The sequence below is a fragment of the Bos javanicus genome, chromosome 18, assembly GCF_032452875.1.
Source record: "Bos javanicus breed banteng chromosome 18, ARS-OSU_banteng_1.0, whole genome shotgun sequence".
Taxonomy (NCBI): domain Eukaryota; kingdom Metazoa; phylum Chordata; class Mammalia; order Artiodactyla; family Bovidae; genus Bos; species Bos javanicus.
Genome location: NC_083885.1, coordinates 49,288,292 through 49,307,716, shown reverse-complemented (window position 1 = coordinate 49,307,716; position 19,425 = coordinate 49,288,292). Strand labels below are relative to the sequence as shown.

The 19,425-nt window shown below is 48.2% G+C and overlaps 2 protein-coding genes across 6 annotated transcripts in view; both read right to left on the bottom strand.

Annotated features, from left to right (window-relative positions):
- SUPT5H (SPT5 homolog, DSIF elongation factor subunit) overlaps positions 1–19,425 on the bottom strand; it is a 30,074-nt gene that overhangs the window by 9,585 nt on the left and 1,064 nt on the right. For 4 of the 5 annotated variants that reach the window (XM_061388244.1, XM_061388249.1, XM_061388246.1 and 1 more), the window contains exons 3-13: positions 14,429–14,594; positions 11,019–11,084; positions 10,487–10,498; positions 9,916–9,985; positions 9,731–9,799; positions 9,560–9,625; positions 9,236–9,266; positions 8,424–8,492; positions 5,386–5,637; positions 4,162–4,251; positions 3,984–4,054 (exon numbers count right to left, since the gene is read on the bottom strand). In XM_061388244.1, the coding sequence (XP_061244228.1) occupies positions 3,984–4,054; positions 4,162–4,251; positions 5,386–5,637; positions 8,424–8,492; positions 9,236–9,266; positions 9,560–9,625; positions 9,731–9,799; positions 9,916–9,985; positions 10,487–10,498; positions 11,019–11,084; positions 14,429–14,594 (962 nt within the window). The remainder of the gene's footprint in view (positions 1–3,983; positions 4,055–4,161; positions 4,252–5,385; positions 5,638–8,423; positions 8,493–9,235; positions 9,267–9,559; positions 9,626–9,730; positions 9,800–9,915; positions 9,986–10,486; positions 10,499–11,018; positions 11,085–14,428; positions 14,595–19,425) is intronic. The other variant, XM_061388248.1, reaches the window with a different exon arrangement.
- On the bottom strand, positions 721–2,406 carry LOC133230579 (guanine nucleotide exchange factor C9orf72-like). Its single transcript, XM_061388255.1, has one exon. The coding sequence runs from the start codon at positions 2,286–2,288 to the stop codon at positions 843–845; it is 1,446 nt and encodes a 481-aa protein (XP_061244239.1). The 5' UTR covers positions 2,289–2,406; the 3' UTR covers positions 721–842.

The window sequence follows — 19,425 nt, the reverse complement described above, 5'->3', positions numbered from 1 at the left end:
GACTAGGGAAATCTGAACTTCTTCCAAGTGATTACATTTTCCAAGGGGAAAAAAAAGGCACAGGAGGTACACATTTCAGTTTGGCTCAAAAATAATGAAAAGTAACTGGAAAAGTTGGCAATAACTATGGAAACATTAAAATCCAATTCTCTGTATTTTCTGTGACAGAGCTCAACAAACAAACAGAAAAAAAACACCCTGACTGTGATTCACCATCATCAGGACTATACACAGTGCCTGACGTTTCTACCCAGACTGAATCCTGAGAAGTACGTCTGCAAAGTAGGATCTTATAACTGATTTCTACAACACGTATGCTTGATCAATATTTTCTTTCTAAAACTTAATCTATGTTCAAGCTACCTTCCTTCTGTGGAGCTGAAAGAATCTAAATGCTCTGGTTTGTAGCTGATTGTAAAAGTAGTTCAGTAACCCCACATACCAAGGAACATCAAGAGATGGAAAGTCAACTAGTCTTATGCCTGTGAAAGCTAACTCAGGTATCACTTTGATACTTGTAAACCATGTAAGTTTCAAAAAACAGCAGTTGTGGTCAAGTTTATATCCTACATCTTTAAAAGACAGCAATACTATTTATTATAATTGTAAACATAATAAGTCTGTCTCCGAAGACAGCACATCCAGTAAAAGGTGCATTTATTGTAACCGTGCACGTGACATCCCCTTACAAACTTTTTGTGACAACTGTAGTGTAACTAACTAACTGCCGTTGCTAAGTAGGGCTCTAGAGCATGACTGGAGGGAGTCTCCTTTCCCAACATCACCAACCTACGTTAGCAGCAATTATGATTGTGACGAAACATTCTTAACAGGTTACACATTTAAAACGTCATTAGAACATCTCGTTCTTGGACACTGGTATAGAAAGGTCTTCCAAAGATAAAGGAGTGGAGGCCTGGCTTAATTTTCTCAGCCAGAGCCATTATTATGTTAAGATCGCCCTCTGCTGTTAAATCAAGGTCTATCTTCAGGTTCCGAAGCGATTTAAAGGGCTTTTTCCCCTTCTGCGTATCATCTTCTATATATTTTATTAGCGTCAAGGCTTTTCTGTGAAGGAGGAGCAGAAACTGCGCAAGGAAAGTACTCCTGAGAGACAGACCGGGTTTCAAATGAAAGACCTGATCCAGGAAGGCTTTCACAAGAGTGTCTCTATGTAAGACATCTTGAAAAATATTCAAGTCCGGGGTAAAGCTTTCATCTGTGTAGATGAAGGTATCCTGAGCTACATCTTCTTCTGAAGTGGCTCGCCAGAACGCTGCCAGCTCTGATCGCATGTATCTACGCTGATTATAAATGTGTTCGTGACAGGGTGGCATCTGCTTGACGGTATTGACGTCCACATCTATGTGTGTGGTGGGGTAGGGCGCGTACATGACTTGCCGGAAGGGAAGCACAAAGCTTCCAGTTGAATCCTTTAGTAGGCCTTGTACAAAGAGCCCTGACTCGTATTTAAATGATGATTCTGCTTCACACAATCTGGAGCATTTTCTCTCTGCTGGAGTCAGAAAAAGGCATAATGTTCTTACTATCTTATTTACTTTCTCTGCACTGCTACCTACTACAACAGAGCAGCCACAAGTTTGCAGGTGTGAGCTGATAGCGTTGAGAAGAAAGCCTTCATGGCAACTGTCACCAATATCATAATCATTGAGAACTGTGTCAGCTATGTCTATTTCTTCAGGAACACTGTGCGATTTCATAGATGAAAGCAGTTCCATTACAGGAATGACTTCTCCAGTAAGCATTGGAATAATACTCTGACCCTGATCTTCCATTCTCTCTGTGCCTTCCAAGACGATTTTCTGGACATTTTCTTGCCTCTCCTTATGCATCCATATCCTCCCTTTCCGGATAATGTGAGTTAATCTATCCACACACACTCTGTGAAGTGGGAGGTAGAAGCTCAGCTCTGTCTGGGGAAGTATAATCGATAGTCCATAGGTGCTTCTATCCCCATTCCAGTTTCCGTCGAAGATTAATGAAACAATAATTACTCCTTTCTCAGATAAGACAAAGAACTTCACGTCTATTGCCCCACTCTCTGCATTTCGAAGGATTTCTCCGTTGAGGGTATGGTTGGCAAGAAAAGTTATTTCTCCGTCGCTGAGAAGTACCTGTTCTGTCTTTGGAGCCCAGATGTGCCTTACTCTGGGACCAAGAATATTGTCCCAGTAAGCGAAGGTCGCTGCTAATAAAGAGGATTCACCACTTAAAGCAGTCTCTGTCTTGGCAACAGCTGGAGATGGTGGTGGACAGAGGGTCGACATCACTGCATCCCAACTGTCACATTATCTGAAAGCTCCAGGGATATCCACTAGCCACCGCCTGCTGCTTCGCCGTCGCAGCCGCCGCGGGCAAATGGACCGCAACCGCAGCCCCGCCCCCGTAGCTCTGGCCCCGCCCCTGTCCCGCCCCCGTGAGCGTCGCGTTCCCGAACTGGCTTCACGCCACGGTCGTTTCTCGCCTTGTACTCTTCTTCTGTTTAAATTTTTTCCGATCTTTGCTCGTTCACCCTCCGCGAATATAGTGAGAGCAAAGGGAGGAGAGAAAGGGCGGGGAAAACTAAACCACACACTTCCTAAACACCCGTCCTCTCTGGGCCCCGCCCCCGTAAGGAAGGAACCGGGCAGCAGGGATGGTTGACGCATTAAGCGCCATCTTCCACGCGGGCGGAACAAGTTGCAGCCAGGGACCTAGCATCTTTTATTCACTATTTACCCTACAATAGTGCCTGGCACACGGCAGGCACTCACTCGGTGAGTAGGAGCTAGACAAAGTATCAGACCATGCTAACGATTAACACTCACACACACGTGACCTCACTGACTCCTCTCCAAAGCCCGTGACGTCAGTAATATGACCCTCATTTCTCAGGCAAGTGAGAGAGTAAGGCTCAGGGAGGGTGCATGATATGGCCAAGGTAGCCAAGCCTATGAGTCTAAGAGTCAAGGTTCAAATGCAGGGGTTAGGACTCCCAAGCCTGTGCTTTAACTCTACTGGCCTGCAGACCCTGCCCCATGCTGCTAGGGTGGGGAGGGAAAGCCTGTCCACTTCTCAAAAAGGGGAGCGTGCGGAGCAGGTTGGGTTCCACCTGCCGACCATCTTCTCATGCACACGGTGCACCTAGGGAGAGGGGTTCGAGTGTGCTCAGCTGGGCAGGTCTGGGCACTGCGTCAGGCCGACGGCTGCGGGGCGGGGAAGGGTCGCTCTGGCTTGTTCTCAAGAAGGGCATTTCCAGCTGGGGGGAGACCAGTGCTGTAAATGAGTCCAGTTCAGGCATGTGAAGTACTAACCTGGCCTGGCCTGGGGGCATTAGCCCAGCCTAGTAGATCAAAAGGCTCATTCTACAATCCAGCCTTTATCAGAATGAAAAAACTGGCTGTTCACATTTACGATGTGTTCCAGAGCAGGACCAGAGGGCAAGTGTCACTGGCTGCTTTTGTTTCTTCATCCTCCTCGCCTACCCTCCCCACTGGAGCCCCCAGAAGCCCTGGGCGATGGAAACCCTGGGGTGCTCCAGAGGTCCACTCAGCTGGGGAGGGGGAGGGGGACAGAGACGTCCTGAGCAGAAGGGGTTCTGTACCCCCATCTGAGGTGTCCAGGCATTAGGCAATCAGGAAAGAGACTATAAGGCCTGATGTGTCAATAAATCTCATTTCAATACGTGACACCGTTCATCACACTGACTAGGTACCAAGTGCTATTTTGGGCACGCACACATATTAATTCTTTTGACTCTCAGTGCCATCCTAGGAAGCGGGGGTTACTCTTACTGATCTTTGCAGCAGAGCAAACTCTGAGGCACAGGTATGTTAAATAACTTGGCTAAGGCTATACTGCCAAGTTAACCACTCATAAACTAAACCCTCGATGGCTCTGGGAGCCCAGCTCTACAGGAGAATCTGCAAAGGGACATCCTACACCACAGATCTGCCCACCCAGCCCAGCCCCAGGACGCTCACCTGATCTTTTCTGCATCAAACAGCCTCTGTGGGGGCCGCTTAAACTTCTTCCTTTTGGCAAACCAGTCTTTCTGTGTAGGAAAAGAGGCATGGATGGGAAGGGTGAGAGACAAGGGCTTGGCCACCAGCAGGGATCAAGCACTCCCTCCCCAGTCCCAGCAGCACATCCCCACAGTACCAAGCTCATGCGGGCCTTGATGCGGTCGTAGTCGATGCGTGGGATCATCTTCAGGGAAATGGTGTTTTGACTGGGCTCCACGTAATCCACCTGAGAAGTTCGGTTGGGAGGTCAGCAGGGCCCCAGCCTTCCCTCCCCAACTCCAGACTCAGGGAAGGCGAGGAGATGCCAGGAAGGGCCAGGGACAGAGCATGATGAGAGGAAATGAAACTGCTGATAACTCCTCCAGATTCATTCTCCAGCCTGTCTTCCCTCCAGCCTGAAATTAAGTACCCACTGACGACGTGACAACTCCACCTGATGTCTAAAAGGTCCATTAAACCCAGCATAACCACAGCTAATCTCCTGACTGCCTCCAAACCTGCTCCTCTCCCCACAGGTCCCCTCCATTCTTCCTCTTGCTCAGGCACACAGCGTGGGAGGTGTTCTTCACTCCTCTCTTTCTTTTACACCCACATCCAACCTGGAAGCAAACCTGGCAGCGCTGCCTCCAACAATTCTGACCTCTTCTCCCCCTCTACTACTGCAACCTCGGTCTTGTCCACCGGCACCTGCAACCCAGACAGCAGTCTCCTCACTGATTTCCCTGCTCCTGTGGCCCCATCCTGTCTATTGCAGGGTTTCCTTAGCCAGGTGATCCTTTGTTGTGAGGGGCTGTCCCAGGCCTTGTCAGACACTGAATGTTAAAATCAACTCATTTCCCAGTTAAAACCACCAGAAATGTCTCCATTCTATGTGAAAAGTTCCCTGGGGGTCCCTGCTTGACAATCAGTGGTCTGATCTCCATGTAGTCAGCAGAGTAATCCTATTAAAATCCAAGCTTCCCTTGGAGCCTCCCATCTTACTCCAGTAAAAGGCAAAGTTGTTGGATGGGCTACAGGCCCCCATTGCCTCCCTGAGCTCCTCTCCTGCCACTCTCACCCTCGCTCACTCTGCTTCACCCATCCTGGCTCACATGCTGCTTTCTGCCACACCTCTTCCCCGAGAACTTCATATGGCTCACTTCCTCACCATCTTCAGATCATTACCTAACATTCATCCAACACCAACAGAAGATGGTCCTCCATTTCCTGTATTCGCAATGAAGTCCAGACTCTGCTTCACCTGACCTGAGTGGGTTCTGCTCTCTGACTAATTAGAGGGCTGGAAAGGGTAAAGCATAGAGAAGGGAGGACAGAACAGAGAGCCCTGGCCTCCTCAGCTACCCAGCCCAGCCCCAGGCACCTGAGCGATGTCATCCTTGTAGATGCCCCGCTTGAGGCGGACCCAGGATTTGGGTTTCAGGTTGGCCACCTCCTTCACCACTTTAAGCACATCCGTCATCTCCTTGATAGGCACCATCTGCTGGTTCCAGTAGCCAAGCCGCAGGTTGCCCACACCCTCGATGGCCTGCTTCACATGGGTCTGCTTGTAGGCCTCCACGTAGATGTAACCCTTCACGTGTTCCGGTGCCACTACCGATTTGATCTGCAGGGGCTGGAGGGCCAAGCCAGTGGGCAGAGACAGTGAGACATGACTGCCAGTACCAGGAATAACTGCCACCTCAGCAAGCTCTCTTCTAGGGATTTTCCCACAGAAACATGTTGTGCAACGACCCTATCACAAGGATGTGCACTGCAGTTATTATCATAGGAAAAAAACATGCTTAGAGGTTAATTTACACCTGCAAACACCAACTTAAAAATTTGTTCAAATCAATAACCTAAATTTCCACCTTAAGAAAACAGAAAAGAAAGGAAATTAACCCCAAAGCAAGCAGAAGGAAGAAACAATAAAGATCAGAATGGAAAATAAGTGAAACAGAGGTTAGAAAAACAATAGGGAAGACCACTGAAGGTGGTTGCTTTAAAAGATCAACAAATTTGACCAATCTTTAGCTGGACTGACCAAGGCAAAGAAAAAAAGAGAAAAAAACTCAAATTACCAAAATCAGGAATGAAAGAAAGGATACTACTACCAACCAAACGTAGAGAATTTTAAGGCACACCAATAAATTAACCTAAATGAAATGAATATTTCTTTTTTGTAGAAAGACATAAACTACTACAACTGACTCAAAAAGAAACAGAAAATCTTAATAGCCCTGTACAAGGTAACAGTTTTGAACTAATAATCAAAAAACACACATGCACACCCACCCACTCACCCAAAGCCCAGCATTAGATGGCTTCACTGGTGAAATTTACCAAACATCTAAAAATTAACACCACTCCTTCACAAAAGCTTCCAAAAAATAGAAGGGGGACATTCCCAATCAGTCCTATGAATCCATTATTACCCTGATACCAAAACCTAACAGAGACGACATAAGAAAACTACAGACTAAATCCCTTACAAACATAGATGCAAAAACGTTTAATGAAACAGAACATCAAATCCAGCAAAATATTTTTATATCGTATGTGAATTACATTTCAATTTTTTAAAAAGCAACTAGATTGTTTGAGTATTGTTCCTAATAGCGAAAAATGGAAACAACTTTATAGTTCCTGGGCATGGAAAGATGATCATGGTGCTGAGAAAACGCTCTCTGCAGAATGGTATGTACATAATACCCTTTTATCTTTTAAAATACCTATTAGGTATTAGATATTTTAATAATCATTTAAACATAGAAATTCAAGTTTTATTCCATGTTTTCCTGGTTTTGACAATACACATACCCAAAATGGGGCTTCCCAGGTGGTGCTAGTGGTAAAGAATACACCTGCCAATATAGGAGACGTAAAAGACTTGGGTTCAATCCCTGGGTCAGGAAGATCCCCTGGAGGAGGGCATGGCAACCCACTCCAGTATTCTTGCCTAGAGAATCCCATGGACAGAAGAGCCTGGCGGGCCACAGTCCATGGGGTCGCAAAGAGTCACACAACTGAAGCGACTTAACAAATGGCACATTTTTCAATATGCAGGGAAGATGGTCTGGAAAGACACACAAGATTGTGTGCTCAGTCCCTCAGTCATGTCTGACTCTGCAACCCCATGGACTGTGGCCCGCTAGGCTCCTCTGTCCATGGGATTTTCCCCTCAAGAATACTGGAGTGGGTTCCATTTCCTCCTCCAGGGGATCTTCCCAACCCAGAGATCAAACCCGCATCTCCTGTGGCTCCTGCACTGGCAAGTGGGTTCTTTACCACTGAGCCACCTATGAAGCCAAGGCACACAAACCAACAATCATTACTTCTGGAAAATGGGACTCGGGTATGGAGAGATTTTGGCTTTTATGATATACATGTACCATTTCAGTCCTATCTCAAATGAGGTTACTAGAATCTTCCCCAGGGCACAAAGCAGAAGTCTGAGCACATTTAAAATCACGATCTGCACATCGTGCAACTGTCCACTGGTCCCACTGACACACATTCACTGCTCCGGCAGGTAAAAGCAATGCACTTGGTCTAATACAAATTACATTCAGTGAGAAAGTTACCAGTCAGCACGCCTTGGTTCCAAAACTAACAATTACGCCTCTGAAAACAATGACATGTACTGAACACATGCTGTAGAACAAGCCCTGACTTAGAGTTGGACATGTTCAAAGATAACTTAATTCTAAAGATGCTGAGGTGAAAGCAAGGGGCACAGAGAGGGGAAGTGGCTCGATCAAGGTCATACAGTGAGGAAGCCGCAGGGGCAGGATTCAAAGCTCAACAGTCTAAAGATAGATCTGTGCCCTTCCTGCAGCACCTGCTGCCCTGCACGCAGTCAGCATTACTTCATGTTTGTGTGCTGCACGTAAGCGAGCCCTGACGGGGCAGGGACCAGCTCTGGCATGGTCACTGCTGTACCCTCAGCATCTCCGAATGCTGGGAGCAGCCCAGAGGAGGGGCTCAATGGACTCTGATAACACTGAAAAAGAGAAGGAAGGAATTCTCCTGACAGGCCTGTTCTGTGATGCACTTAGCCACACTGCCCTATGCTAGGACTCCCAGCCAAACAGTAAGAGGGTGACAGCTGCCCACCAGGGTTGGTAAACAGGAAGAACTCACTCTCAGGCAGAAAAGGCTCAGGAAGAGAGATGGCTGACTTTCAGAGGGGTGCAGGGGCTGGGGAACCCTGCCAGAAATGCAGAGAGAATGAAGACAGTATCTCGACAGGCACAAAAGAACCCTTCAACCCAGAAAGGGGTCATTTTCTAGCTGAAGCAGCTCACTTAACAGACAGTGCTGCTCAGCTCGGGTACCTGGTACCTCTGAACTTGTTCCGTGTCTCACTCTGGGCTTTACCCGTCTCTCACCCCGAGGCTGCCTGCCTATCCAACTTACCGTGTCTGTGAACTGGTAGGCAATGAACTTGCGCATCAAGGAAATGGCTGTGGCCCGTTCCTCCCCAATCTGGAAGAATAAAGGCAGGCTTATGAGAGATGACAAGACGGAGAACAGGCCATAGAAAAGTGGGCAGGAGAGAGGAGCAAGGAAGACAGAGACGGGGAGGGCAGGATAGGGTATGGGATTAAGAGCTACAAACTACTATGTATAAAATAAATTAAAGTTATAAGGATACACTGCACAGGACAAGGGACATAGCCAATATTTTGTAATAACTACGAAAGCAGTATCTTTAAAAATTGCAAATCACTATGTTGTACACCTGAAATTTACATAGTATTGTAAGTCAATTACACCTCAATTAAAAAAATAAAGACAGTGTCATTGTGAAAAAGATAAAGTAAGACAGCAGGAATTTTCCTGGCTGTCCAGTGGTTAGAAAGGACTCAGTGCTCTCACTGCCAGGGGCCCAGGTTCGATCCCTGGTTGAACGAAGACTGCACATACTACACAGTGCAGTCAAAAAAAGAGAAAAGTAAATAAAACAGGAGAGAGAAGAACAAGAGAGATGGAGGGGTTAGAGAGCAACAGGCACAGACAGCAAGAAAACCTGGGAGAGACACTGAGGGAGGGAGAGGGGAGGGGTGAAGAGGGCGGGGCAAGGAGAGAGAAGAATGCAGAGGCAGAGGAAGAAGGACCAAGAGACTGACAGGTCAAGGAGACCCGGGGACGACAGAGGGCGAGTTCCCCTGACAAGGCGGCTTCTCTGTTCCTCTGCCTCCCTCAGGCCAGGAGGCCAGGGCACACACCTTACATTTGACAGTCCACAGATTGGGATCCCTGACAGGAGAGGAAAAAGAAGCCCTTTAGTAAATCTATCTCCTCATGGGAAACACACAAATCACCACACCCACCGCTCTTCCTCTCCCTCCACACTCTCTCCCTTCTCCATCCTGCCATCCGCAGGCAGGGGAAGGAGAGAGAAAAGCACCAACTTGCCATTCCCTTCTTTCCCCACCAGCCACGACTCCGTCTGTGCAACTCTGTGACCTGATTCACTTCAGGGAGTAAGCCATGTGGGCACATCACCCCATAAAAATTCCCACCTAAGCCCTCCTGTCCCATCCTCTTACTTGACTCCTGGGAGCAGCTGCTGCTGGGTGATGTCATCCGAGAGCTCATCAGACCCTCCATACACCCTGGAGAGAGAGGGGCAGTCAGGCAGGAAGGGGGTCTGTCAGACCCCAACCCTTCTAAGGGACCACATGCTCCCAGCCCCAACCCGGCCCAGCACACGCCCTTACGTCTCTCCCACAGATGACTTGGCGTATTTCTTCATGTAATACTCGCCCAGTTCTTCTTCTCGCTGGTCCCTGGGGTATGTGAGAGAAAGTGAACGAGAATGGAAGGTTGAGGAGAGAAGGGTGGGCTGACCTGCCCCCAGATCTCCCCATGGAAGCTGGTTTCACCCTTTCCCATCTCAGCTCACCTCCAGAGGTTTTGCAGGCGGCGAGCCCCAGACCGGTCTTCATCCAGGACAACATTGTCGATGTTGGAAGCTGCAAAGAAATGGGCAGACAGGGTGAGTAAGGGGAGATGAAGAGCGGGGGCCTGGAGAAAGCGGTGGGGGTTTGGGGGTCAGAGTTGGGTCCTGGGGCAGGAGACACCTCACTGAGGAAACCCCCAACCCTCAGCCCCTGGTCTGGCCTGCTCAGCATCCTGCTCCCAGTGTCCTCCTTGGGGGGGGGGGGGGCGGGGCCAGGAGCTGGGGACACCCAGTTGTTCATAGCCACTCACAACCACTGTCTAAGCACACCCTGAACTCCGTCCCACGCCACTCACCCAGCCCCTCACCCCTGCACCCCACAACACTCACACATGAACACACACATACTTTCCCAGGCCAGATCTGGCCCCAGAACCCCCTGCCTGTGGGCCCTGCATGAGTCAGAGCCCCCAGGGCTGGACAGGGGTCAGGGGTGAGGGAGGGTGCCACGGGCAGGAAGGAGAGATGTCAGGACATGGGAGGAGGGTGGGGAATCACACTTTCAAGCTCTTACCTTCAATCTCTTCTACTTGGAGGAAGAGGTGGTGGTGGTGGTGGTGGTGGTGGTGGTGGTGGTGGTGGGCGAGGGCAGACAAAGTATGAGCCAAATTATAGCAGCGAAATCAACCAATGGGTTGGGGACAGGGGAAGGGAGGGACACAAGAAGGTTGAAAATCAAAAGTAAAGGCCAGGCACCAGGTGGTTGGGGGAGAAGCCGAAATGTATGAGGCGCACAGAACGGAAAATAACAGGGAAGGGGTGGCACTGGCCCAAGAAGTGGGGGGTATCTTGGGATACAGCCTGCCCCCCCCCAACCCCCAGAAGGGATTCTCTGGGGCCCTGGGATCCCAGAGTCCTCTCCCCACAGCCCCCAACCCCCCAGCTCATGGGCCTAAAAGGAAAAGGGTGCAGAGCTGGTCTCTCTGGCAACGACAGAAAGAAGCAAGGTGAGGAGGTGAGGGGCAGGACAGTGCGGGGGGTGGGTGGGCTCTCAAGACCCTCTCGGCCACACCCCCGGCGGCCTCCCGGAGGTGGGCCCCCCTCACCTTTCTCCAGGATGTCCTCTGCTCCATCCTCCCACTGGTCCTCATCCTCGTACTCATCGTCCACATCTGAAACGGAAACGCCGAGTGGTCAGCGGAACAGCCAGGGCAAAGGTGACCTCATCACACCAGCTCCCAGAAGGTATCTCCTCCGGGCAGTGGCTACTACGGACCCCCAGCTTCCAGATCAGGACCCTGAGACTCGGACAGGCGAGGCTCCCGCCCAAGGCCTCAGAGCTGCCTTAAGCCCCAGGGACAGTCTCACGTGTGGATCCACCTGATTCTGAAAGTCATCCCTCCCTCCCACCACCCACAGATCCATTTTAAAAACAAGATCCAAATAGGCAAGCAAAAAAGTTCCCTCCTAACTATTAAGGGAAGACTGGTACGTAGTTTTTTTTTTTTTTTAAAGACAGGATTCATGGTTGGTGGTTTTATTATTATTCTCTTACATTTCTAACGGCCAACACTTAATGTGAGGGTCCCAGGTGCCCTGCCCCTCCTCTGAGTACTTGCCAGATTCCTCACTGAATCTTCCTGGCCACCCTAAGGGAGGTACCACCATCCTTCTAATTTCACAGTAAGAGAGACACACAGAGGTCATCTAACTTGTCCAAAGGCTCTCAACTGGTACCTGAGAAGCAATCTGGCTCCAGGATCCGTGCACCTAACCTCTCCGTTACATTACATATATTCTTTTGTATGTATTAAATACTACACTAAAAACTTAACATGGCAAAAAATTCCAAAGTGTACAGAAGAGGTAAGTGTTAAGTGAGTCTCCCTCCCATTTCTAAGCCCTTTCAGTCCCCTTTCCCAGATGCAACTGTGTGACCAGCTTCTGTTCTAGAGATAATCTGGCCGCACCTAAGAAATGCCTATAAACCCCTCACTGCTATTTTCCCGCCGCACAGTTTTTTAAGCCACTCTTTCTTTAAGCAATAAGACTAGCTTGGAGCTCTTCCACAGCAGCACATGCCTCACGTGCTACCTGATTATCGGCCCTATAGTTCATTATGCTGTCGTTGTTTAGCTGGTAAGTCAGGTCCGATTCTTTTGCAACCCCATAAACTGTATCCCGCCATGCTCCTCTGTCCATGGGATTTCCCAGGCAAGAATACTGGAGTGGACTGCCCTTTCCTTCTCCAGCGGATCTTCCTGACCCAGGGATCGAACTCGCGGCTCCTGCATTGCAGGCAGATTCTTTACTGCTGAACCACCAGGGAAGCCCAGAGTTCATTATACCAGGCCCTAATCAACAGTGCACACTGAAGTCACCAAACATTTGCAACTGCACACCAGACTGCAGCAAGCATCTGTTCTCGTATCTTTTGGCACCTGGGGGTGAATTCCTCAGAGGGAATTGCTGGTTCTAAGGGTCCCTGCATGGTGAATGTTAGTGGGCACTGCCACATAGCTTCCCACAGGCAGTACCCAGTGACACTCCCACCACCACCAAGTGGGTGTCCCTAGTGACCACCATCTGTGTCAGATGGCAAGTTATCCACTCTCTTGATCTGAGTCCATCTGCTAAGACCTTTTCTCTAAGCAAGGACTCCCTCCCCCTCAGCCTTTCAGAAAAGGCCTGAAGCTCTCTGAGAACCAGGAATACCCAGGGCATCTCCTGCCCTTCTGTTCCCTGGTTTCCTCTCCGGTAAGAGGGTCCCAAGAAAATGAGGGGTGGCGTTCTACTCCCCTTTGCCTGGGCATAGGCAACAAGCACAGGGACAAGCATCGCTTGTACAGACGGTGGGAGTATCAAGTAGTGTGACCTTTCTGGGAGCTTATATTTGGCCAAAGGTATCAAAAAGCTTTAAAAATATATGTATCCCCTTTGTCCAGCAGTTTGACTTAGGGATTTACCATGTAGAAAATCTGCACGGTCTATGTTAGATGAAAAAACTGCATCTTCATTTTCACTAATCTCTAACTATTTACATCAATCATGAACAATGGCAACAAACCACAGCAGTGTTAAGCAGTGAAGTCTGGTACTTTCATAGCATAGTACAACTACAGATACCTCAAAATATTACTCACAGTCATTGCTACTTCAAAATTAGATTCTTAACAGATCCTCCATTAAACCTTGCTTTTTCAATATGCTAAAAAAAGCAGCACATACATCACAGTGTTTTTTTTTTTTTTTTTGGCCGCATTGCACAGCATATAGAACTTCCCCAATTAGGGATTGAACCTACACTCCCTGCAGTGGAAGTGCAGACTCTTAACCATTAGCCCACCAAAGAAATCTACATTACAATGTTCTTTTAATATTTAGATACCGTATTTCACCATAATTGTTTTTTTTTGGAATCCTATGTACTTTTTTTTTTAATGCATTTCACAACATGATTCTGAGAAGGGTCGGGGACTCACACTTCCATAGGCTTCAGCAGACTCTAAAAGGGGCCACAGCACAAAAAAAGATTAAGAACCCCTAGCCAAGGTAATAACTTGCATATATGTGTTTAAATATATATGAAGATATTCATGGTAATGCTACTTACACTACTGAAATGTACATACAATTTCAACATCCACCAAGAGACTGGTTCTATAAAGCGTATTTTAGAATGGAACACTAAGCAGCCATCAGGAAAAACATATTTCTATGATGATGATGCTAACAGTTAAAATTTATTGAGGACCTGCCAAATATTCAGAAAACTTTCCTTACATTTAACTCATTTAACCTAAGCTAGCTACATCATATACACCTCCACAATTGTCGAGCAGAAAAGCAGTTACGGAAGAGTAGATATGATGTGGGCCCACATAACGTGAATAAATAACAGCCCTGTTTTCTAAGGGCTTACTGCAAGCTGGCCATTACATTTTGGGTTGCCATCAACTTGATGTGCTTTACACACTTGATCCCCCAAATCCCTGAAAATATTCCTGCTGAAGTAGGCAGACCTGCCTGCTGCCTTGTACAGAACAGCAAAGAGGCTGAGAGAGACAGGCAGCCACTTGCCCAGGGCCCCTGGGGAAAAGAGCAGAGCCAGGCCAGGATCTGTCCGCCTCCGCCGTCCTGTCCAGCTGCCTACTTCTACGTCACCTGTGCTTTTCAGGACTAGCACGACATATCGTTAGTTTTTAAAAACATGACAATGGTATTTTAATTCTGTGTTTTAAAAGGATCTATTTTACAGGTTATTCAGAGGAATATTTGGGGGTAAAATTATGTATTTGAGATTTGCTTCAACGTCTTCTGGTAGTGGGTGTGAGTGAGGAGGAATACACAAAACAAGCGCAGCGTTGAGCTGTTCACTACGGCTGGCACACAGGGCACCGCAGACTACCCTACCGTTGGGTGTCTGACATTTACCAAACAAGTATAATGCACTGGACAAACAGAACGGAAGGCGGAGTCCAGCGTCCACTCAGCACTCGCCGGCCCTGTCACATACCAGCCTCATCCAGAATGAAGCCGCCGTGGCGGGGTTTCTTGGGGGGCCGGTCGTCATCTTCCTCCTCCTCTTCCTCATCATACTCTTCCTCCTCTTCCTCCTCCTCTTCCTCCTCGGGCTCTTCCTCCTTCTCACTGCCCGCCGCGCTCCGCCGCTCCTCCTCTACCTGCAGGGTCGGGGGGGGTTGGGGAACCAGTTTTCTGAACCCCTCAAATCCAGACACCATGCTCTCCATCCCTAAATTTGGCCTCAGCTCTGCCTGGCTGATCACCACCCGCTCTGCTCTGTGAACACACCCTTCCACCCTGGCCGGGCTTCCCTAGTAGCCATCCTGTCTCAGTGACGGCATCACCATCCACCCAACCGGTATCTGGGAGCCGACCTGGGCTCCCCTCCCCTAGACCTCCTTGCTAGCCTCTGCCGAGCCTCTGAACACTCTCTCTCCTTTAGGCTTGATCCTTGGTTCCTGTCTCTCTCTATACTACGACTCCCCCAGGCCATCTCATCCACTCCCTTGGCTGTGTCATTGTGACGATGACTCCCAGAGCTGTTTCCAGTCTACACTGCTTGCCAAGGTCATTGATCACCTTCCACAGCTACTTCTGTGGACAGTCTCTGGTCCTTACCCATAAGACTTCTCACCCCACTGACTTCTCTCTGCCTAGGGAAATGCTCTACCCTTGGTATCTGCCACATCACTCCTGGTTTTTCTCTAACCTCTCCACCTGCTCCTCTGCAGGCTCCCCTTACTGGGCTCACCCCTCAAATGCTGGTGTCAATCATCAGGGTTCAGCCAAAGGCCCACTTTGCTTCTCCCTCTATGCACTCTCTCTCTGGCCCTTTTATCTTCCACGATCTCACTGCCTGTCTCTGTAGATGACAACCCCATCTGTCTCCAGTCCCCAACTTTCCCCCAGAACTAGACACCCTCATGTGCCACCAGCCTCCTGGATACCTTCCCCCGATGTCGTCTGAGCCCTTCACATCCACCATGCCACGAACTGGCCTCAGGGTCTTTCCCTAGACCCATGCTAGCCTCCTCTAGCTCCCACTAGGCACCAAACTCTTGATCTTTCTACTTTCTGAACATTATCTCTTTGATCTATCCCTTCTCCCTCCCCAGAGCCCCCTAGCCTGGGCCAGAACACTGCCCTCTAAAGTTGAACCTTTGCCCCAGCCTTCTTTCCTGTCTCTTGACCTCCAATCCCTCTTTTCATACAAATCACAAAAGGAAATGATTCATACCAAACAGTGTCCTCAAACATTAACCTTTCCCTCATTAACTTCATGACTTCTCACCATCTCCACATCAGAACAACCAATTTGGTATTTTTCTTTAAATTCACTGGAAATTTTACTGAAGGGGCACTTCTTTTGCTTTTAAACATTTCAGAAGTTAAAACTCTAAAGGTTAGCTTGTTATAAATAGGGCTTCCCTTGTGGCTTAGCTGGTAAAGAATCCACCTGTAACATGGGAGACCTGGGTTCGACCCCTGGGTAGGGAAGATCCCTGGGAGAAAGGAAATGGCTACCCACTCCAGTATTCTAGCCTAGAGAACTCCATGAACTATCCATGGGGTTGCAAAGAGTAGACAGGACTGAGCAACTTTCACTTTACTTGTTATAAATAGAAAGTAACCATAAAATTAAAAGGAAAGTTCCAACATGATTGGAACTTGCCTGCTGCCTCCTGCAGGCTAAGCCTAAAGCCTGTTCTCCCTGTCAAACACAGAGACTAGCAAGTTCCAGAAAGGTGCTCAAGACACAGTAGCACTCAAATGAAACTTTCTCCATGGCCCAATTAAAAGATAAGATGTGCAAATAAAAGGAAACAACTGTCTTACTAAATGATTCAATGTGGGTTCACGTCTTATTTTTATTCCACCTAAAAGCACTTCTCATTACTCCCCACCTGGAAAGCATCTACGGTCTTGGGAAACTATGATCTAAAACATGAATCTGATCATTTAGTCCCTTGCTTAAAATAGCCAGGGCTCCCCACTGCCCTCAGGTGAAGACCCAGCTCCCCAGCTGCCTGGTGTGTAAGTGGACATTGTGCCCACTGCCCCTCCCTCTATGCCACCTCCCCAGGCTGCCCCCCTAAACACCAGGTCCAAACCCACTGAGCCTCTTACAGCATGCTCTCCTAGCACAGTCCACCATCTGTCCTCAGCACAAAAGCCATCTTCCTCTGCCTCTCACTCATACTTCTATCAAAATACTCTTTCAGGAAGTGATGCTTGCCCTCTCCCCACCAGGGAGAGTCAGGCACATTCTCTAGGCTCACAACCCTCTGGGCTTCCACCATCACAGCCCTGACCACGTGAGCTAGGTCCCTGAGTGAAAGGCCCAAGATAGCTCAGACACTCCTAGGTCCTCAACACCACCCAGCCCAGGGCTGGGAACAGAAGACAACTTTAAAAATACAGCTGACCCTCAGATAACATGGGGGTTGGGACTCTGACCCTCTATGCAGTCAAAAATATACACACAACTTATTGGCAACCCTCCAAATACAGGGTTTCTCAGTATGCACCATTGTAAATCTCGCGATTTAGCCCATTTTGGACCTGGGGTATAATATACTATTGAAAAAAAGTCCACATATAATTGGACCCAAGCAATCCAAAACCATTGTGTTCAAGGGTCAATTGTATTTGTTCAAAACAGAATTCTGACTAGCCCATAGTATCCCTTATTTCAACTCAAATCAGGACCACAGCCTGATTTCCAGGAACTCTGCATCATCGCCCTGGGGCAGTTCCAGCAGTCTTCTTTCCAAACCTGGCTCCCATTCTCTGAGGAGACAGTTCTCACTATTATCTCTGTTACCTCAGGGCTTGAACATGCTCTGACACAGTCCATCCTCAGCATGCCCTGGAGTAACCATTGGCTGATAAACTACCTCAACACAGGGCTCATGAGGGAGATTGTGATCCTAACATAACAGGAACTCAAAGAACACTTGCTGAATGGATGAATAAGAAGGTCACTCAGGGACTTCCCTGGTTAAGACTCTGTGCTTCCACTGCAAGGGGTACTGGTTTAATCCCTGGTGATGGAATTAAGCTGAATAATAAACCAGATAACTGCCTCAACGGTGGCTCATTATTTGCCATCTCTAGCTGTCTATCTAGGGCTTCCCTGGTGGCTCAGATAGTATAGAATCTGCCTGCAATGCAGGAGACCTGGGTTTGACCCCTGGGTCGGGAAGATTCCTTGGAGGAGGGCATGGCAACCCTCTCCAGGGTTCTTGCCTAGAGAAAGGCATGGCAACCCTCTCCAGGATTCTCGCCTAGAGAAGGACAGAGGAGCCTGGTGGGCTACACAGAGTCCATGGGGTCGCTGAGTCGGACATGACTGAAGAGACTCAGCATACACACACACCTGTGTATTCACAGGAGCCAGTCCTTTAAGGACCAGGTCAACACCTGGCTGTCTAAAAAGCCCAGCCAGGGAACTTCCCTGGTGGTCCAGTGGTTAAGAATCAGCCTCAAAAAAAAAAAAAAAAAGAATCAGCCTCACAAAGCAGGGCATGCAGGTTTGATCCTGGTCAGGGAACCGAGATGCCACATGCCAGGGAGCAAATGAGCCCAAGTGCGGCAACTCCCGAGCCTGCATGCAACGGACCCTATGTGCCACAACTAGAGTCCACGCTCTGCAACAAGAGAAGCCCCCGCGAGCCACAACTAGAGAAAGCCTGTGCCACAACGAAAACCCAGCACAACTAAGATGAAAATATAAAGCCCAGTCAGACCCACCTCTGGAGGTGAGGAAAGCCCTCACACTGCCCTCCTGCCTTTCCTGGTGAGAGCAGGTGAGCCTGCAGGTGACTTAAAAGACCAATGTGGAGGGGAAAAAAAGCCCGATGTGGTGTTAGGGAAGTGAGACTAGCACAGTACAAACCACACTACCTCAGCCAGGCAAAGGAACTGGGGATCCTGGTCTCATTACCACCCGGCTTTAACCACAAGCTCAGTGTCTTGAAGCCATGAGTCAGAGGACCAAGGACCAAGCTTGAAGGAAAGGCCTTTCTTGTCATCTTCCCATTTGCCCCATTCCTATTCTGGCAAGCTAAGGACTCCTCAAAGAGCATGACAAGGATTGACAATCAAATGCCTGCAAGTGGGCAAACAGGAAACATAAGTAAATGAGGCAGTTCAAGGGAAGCCTATGGCACTCTCCATCTATCTGATGTTTTCCAGAACCCAGGTTATGAAATTTTCCTTTTCTTAAATCTGCATGATGACAAATGGCAATTAATATACTCTGGGAAGTAGAGAAATTCCCAGTTTTAAAGGTGGGTGTCAGGATTTCCCTTATGGTCCAGTGGTTAAGACTTCGAGCTTCCACTGCAGGGGGCATGGGTTTGATCTGTGGGCAGGGAACTAAGATCCTATATGCCATGTACAGTGAAAAAAAAGATGGGGTGGTGCCACTTTTTGAGCAAAGAACTGCTGTAGGCCTCACCTGTTTTTACATAAAATTTTTTACAAGTGTTGCAACTAACTTTAACAATAAACTAGCATTTCTGTAATCACAGTGTCATCTCTTTGTTAGTCTGTAATCATTGCCTACTAAATGCAAACTCTGTGAAAGCAGAAATTTGCCTTGCTCCACTCTCCCTAACACCTAGGAAGTCTCTGGAACAGAGCAGAAGGTGCTCAAATATTCATTTGTTCAACAAATGAATAAATCAAAAATAAATAAGAGGCTAATAGCAGAATAAAAGAATGTCTACAATCAGATATGTCCTAGGAAATGTCTGTATTTGGTTCCTAAACACTGACATTCAACAGACCCAAAGCCACAGTGATCTTTTCAAAATATTAGATCATACGCCTCCTTTGCTCAAAAACTTCTCATAGCTTCACCTCACTCAGTTAAGGATAAATTCCTCACCACAGCCTTTAAGATCTGACATGATCTGGCTCCTGTTAGTGCTATGCTGCTCTCTGACACAGGCAAACTGGACTCATTAATTTCTGGCCACCACA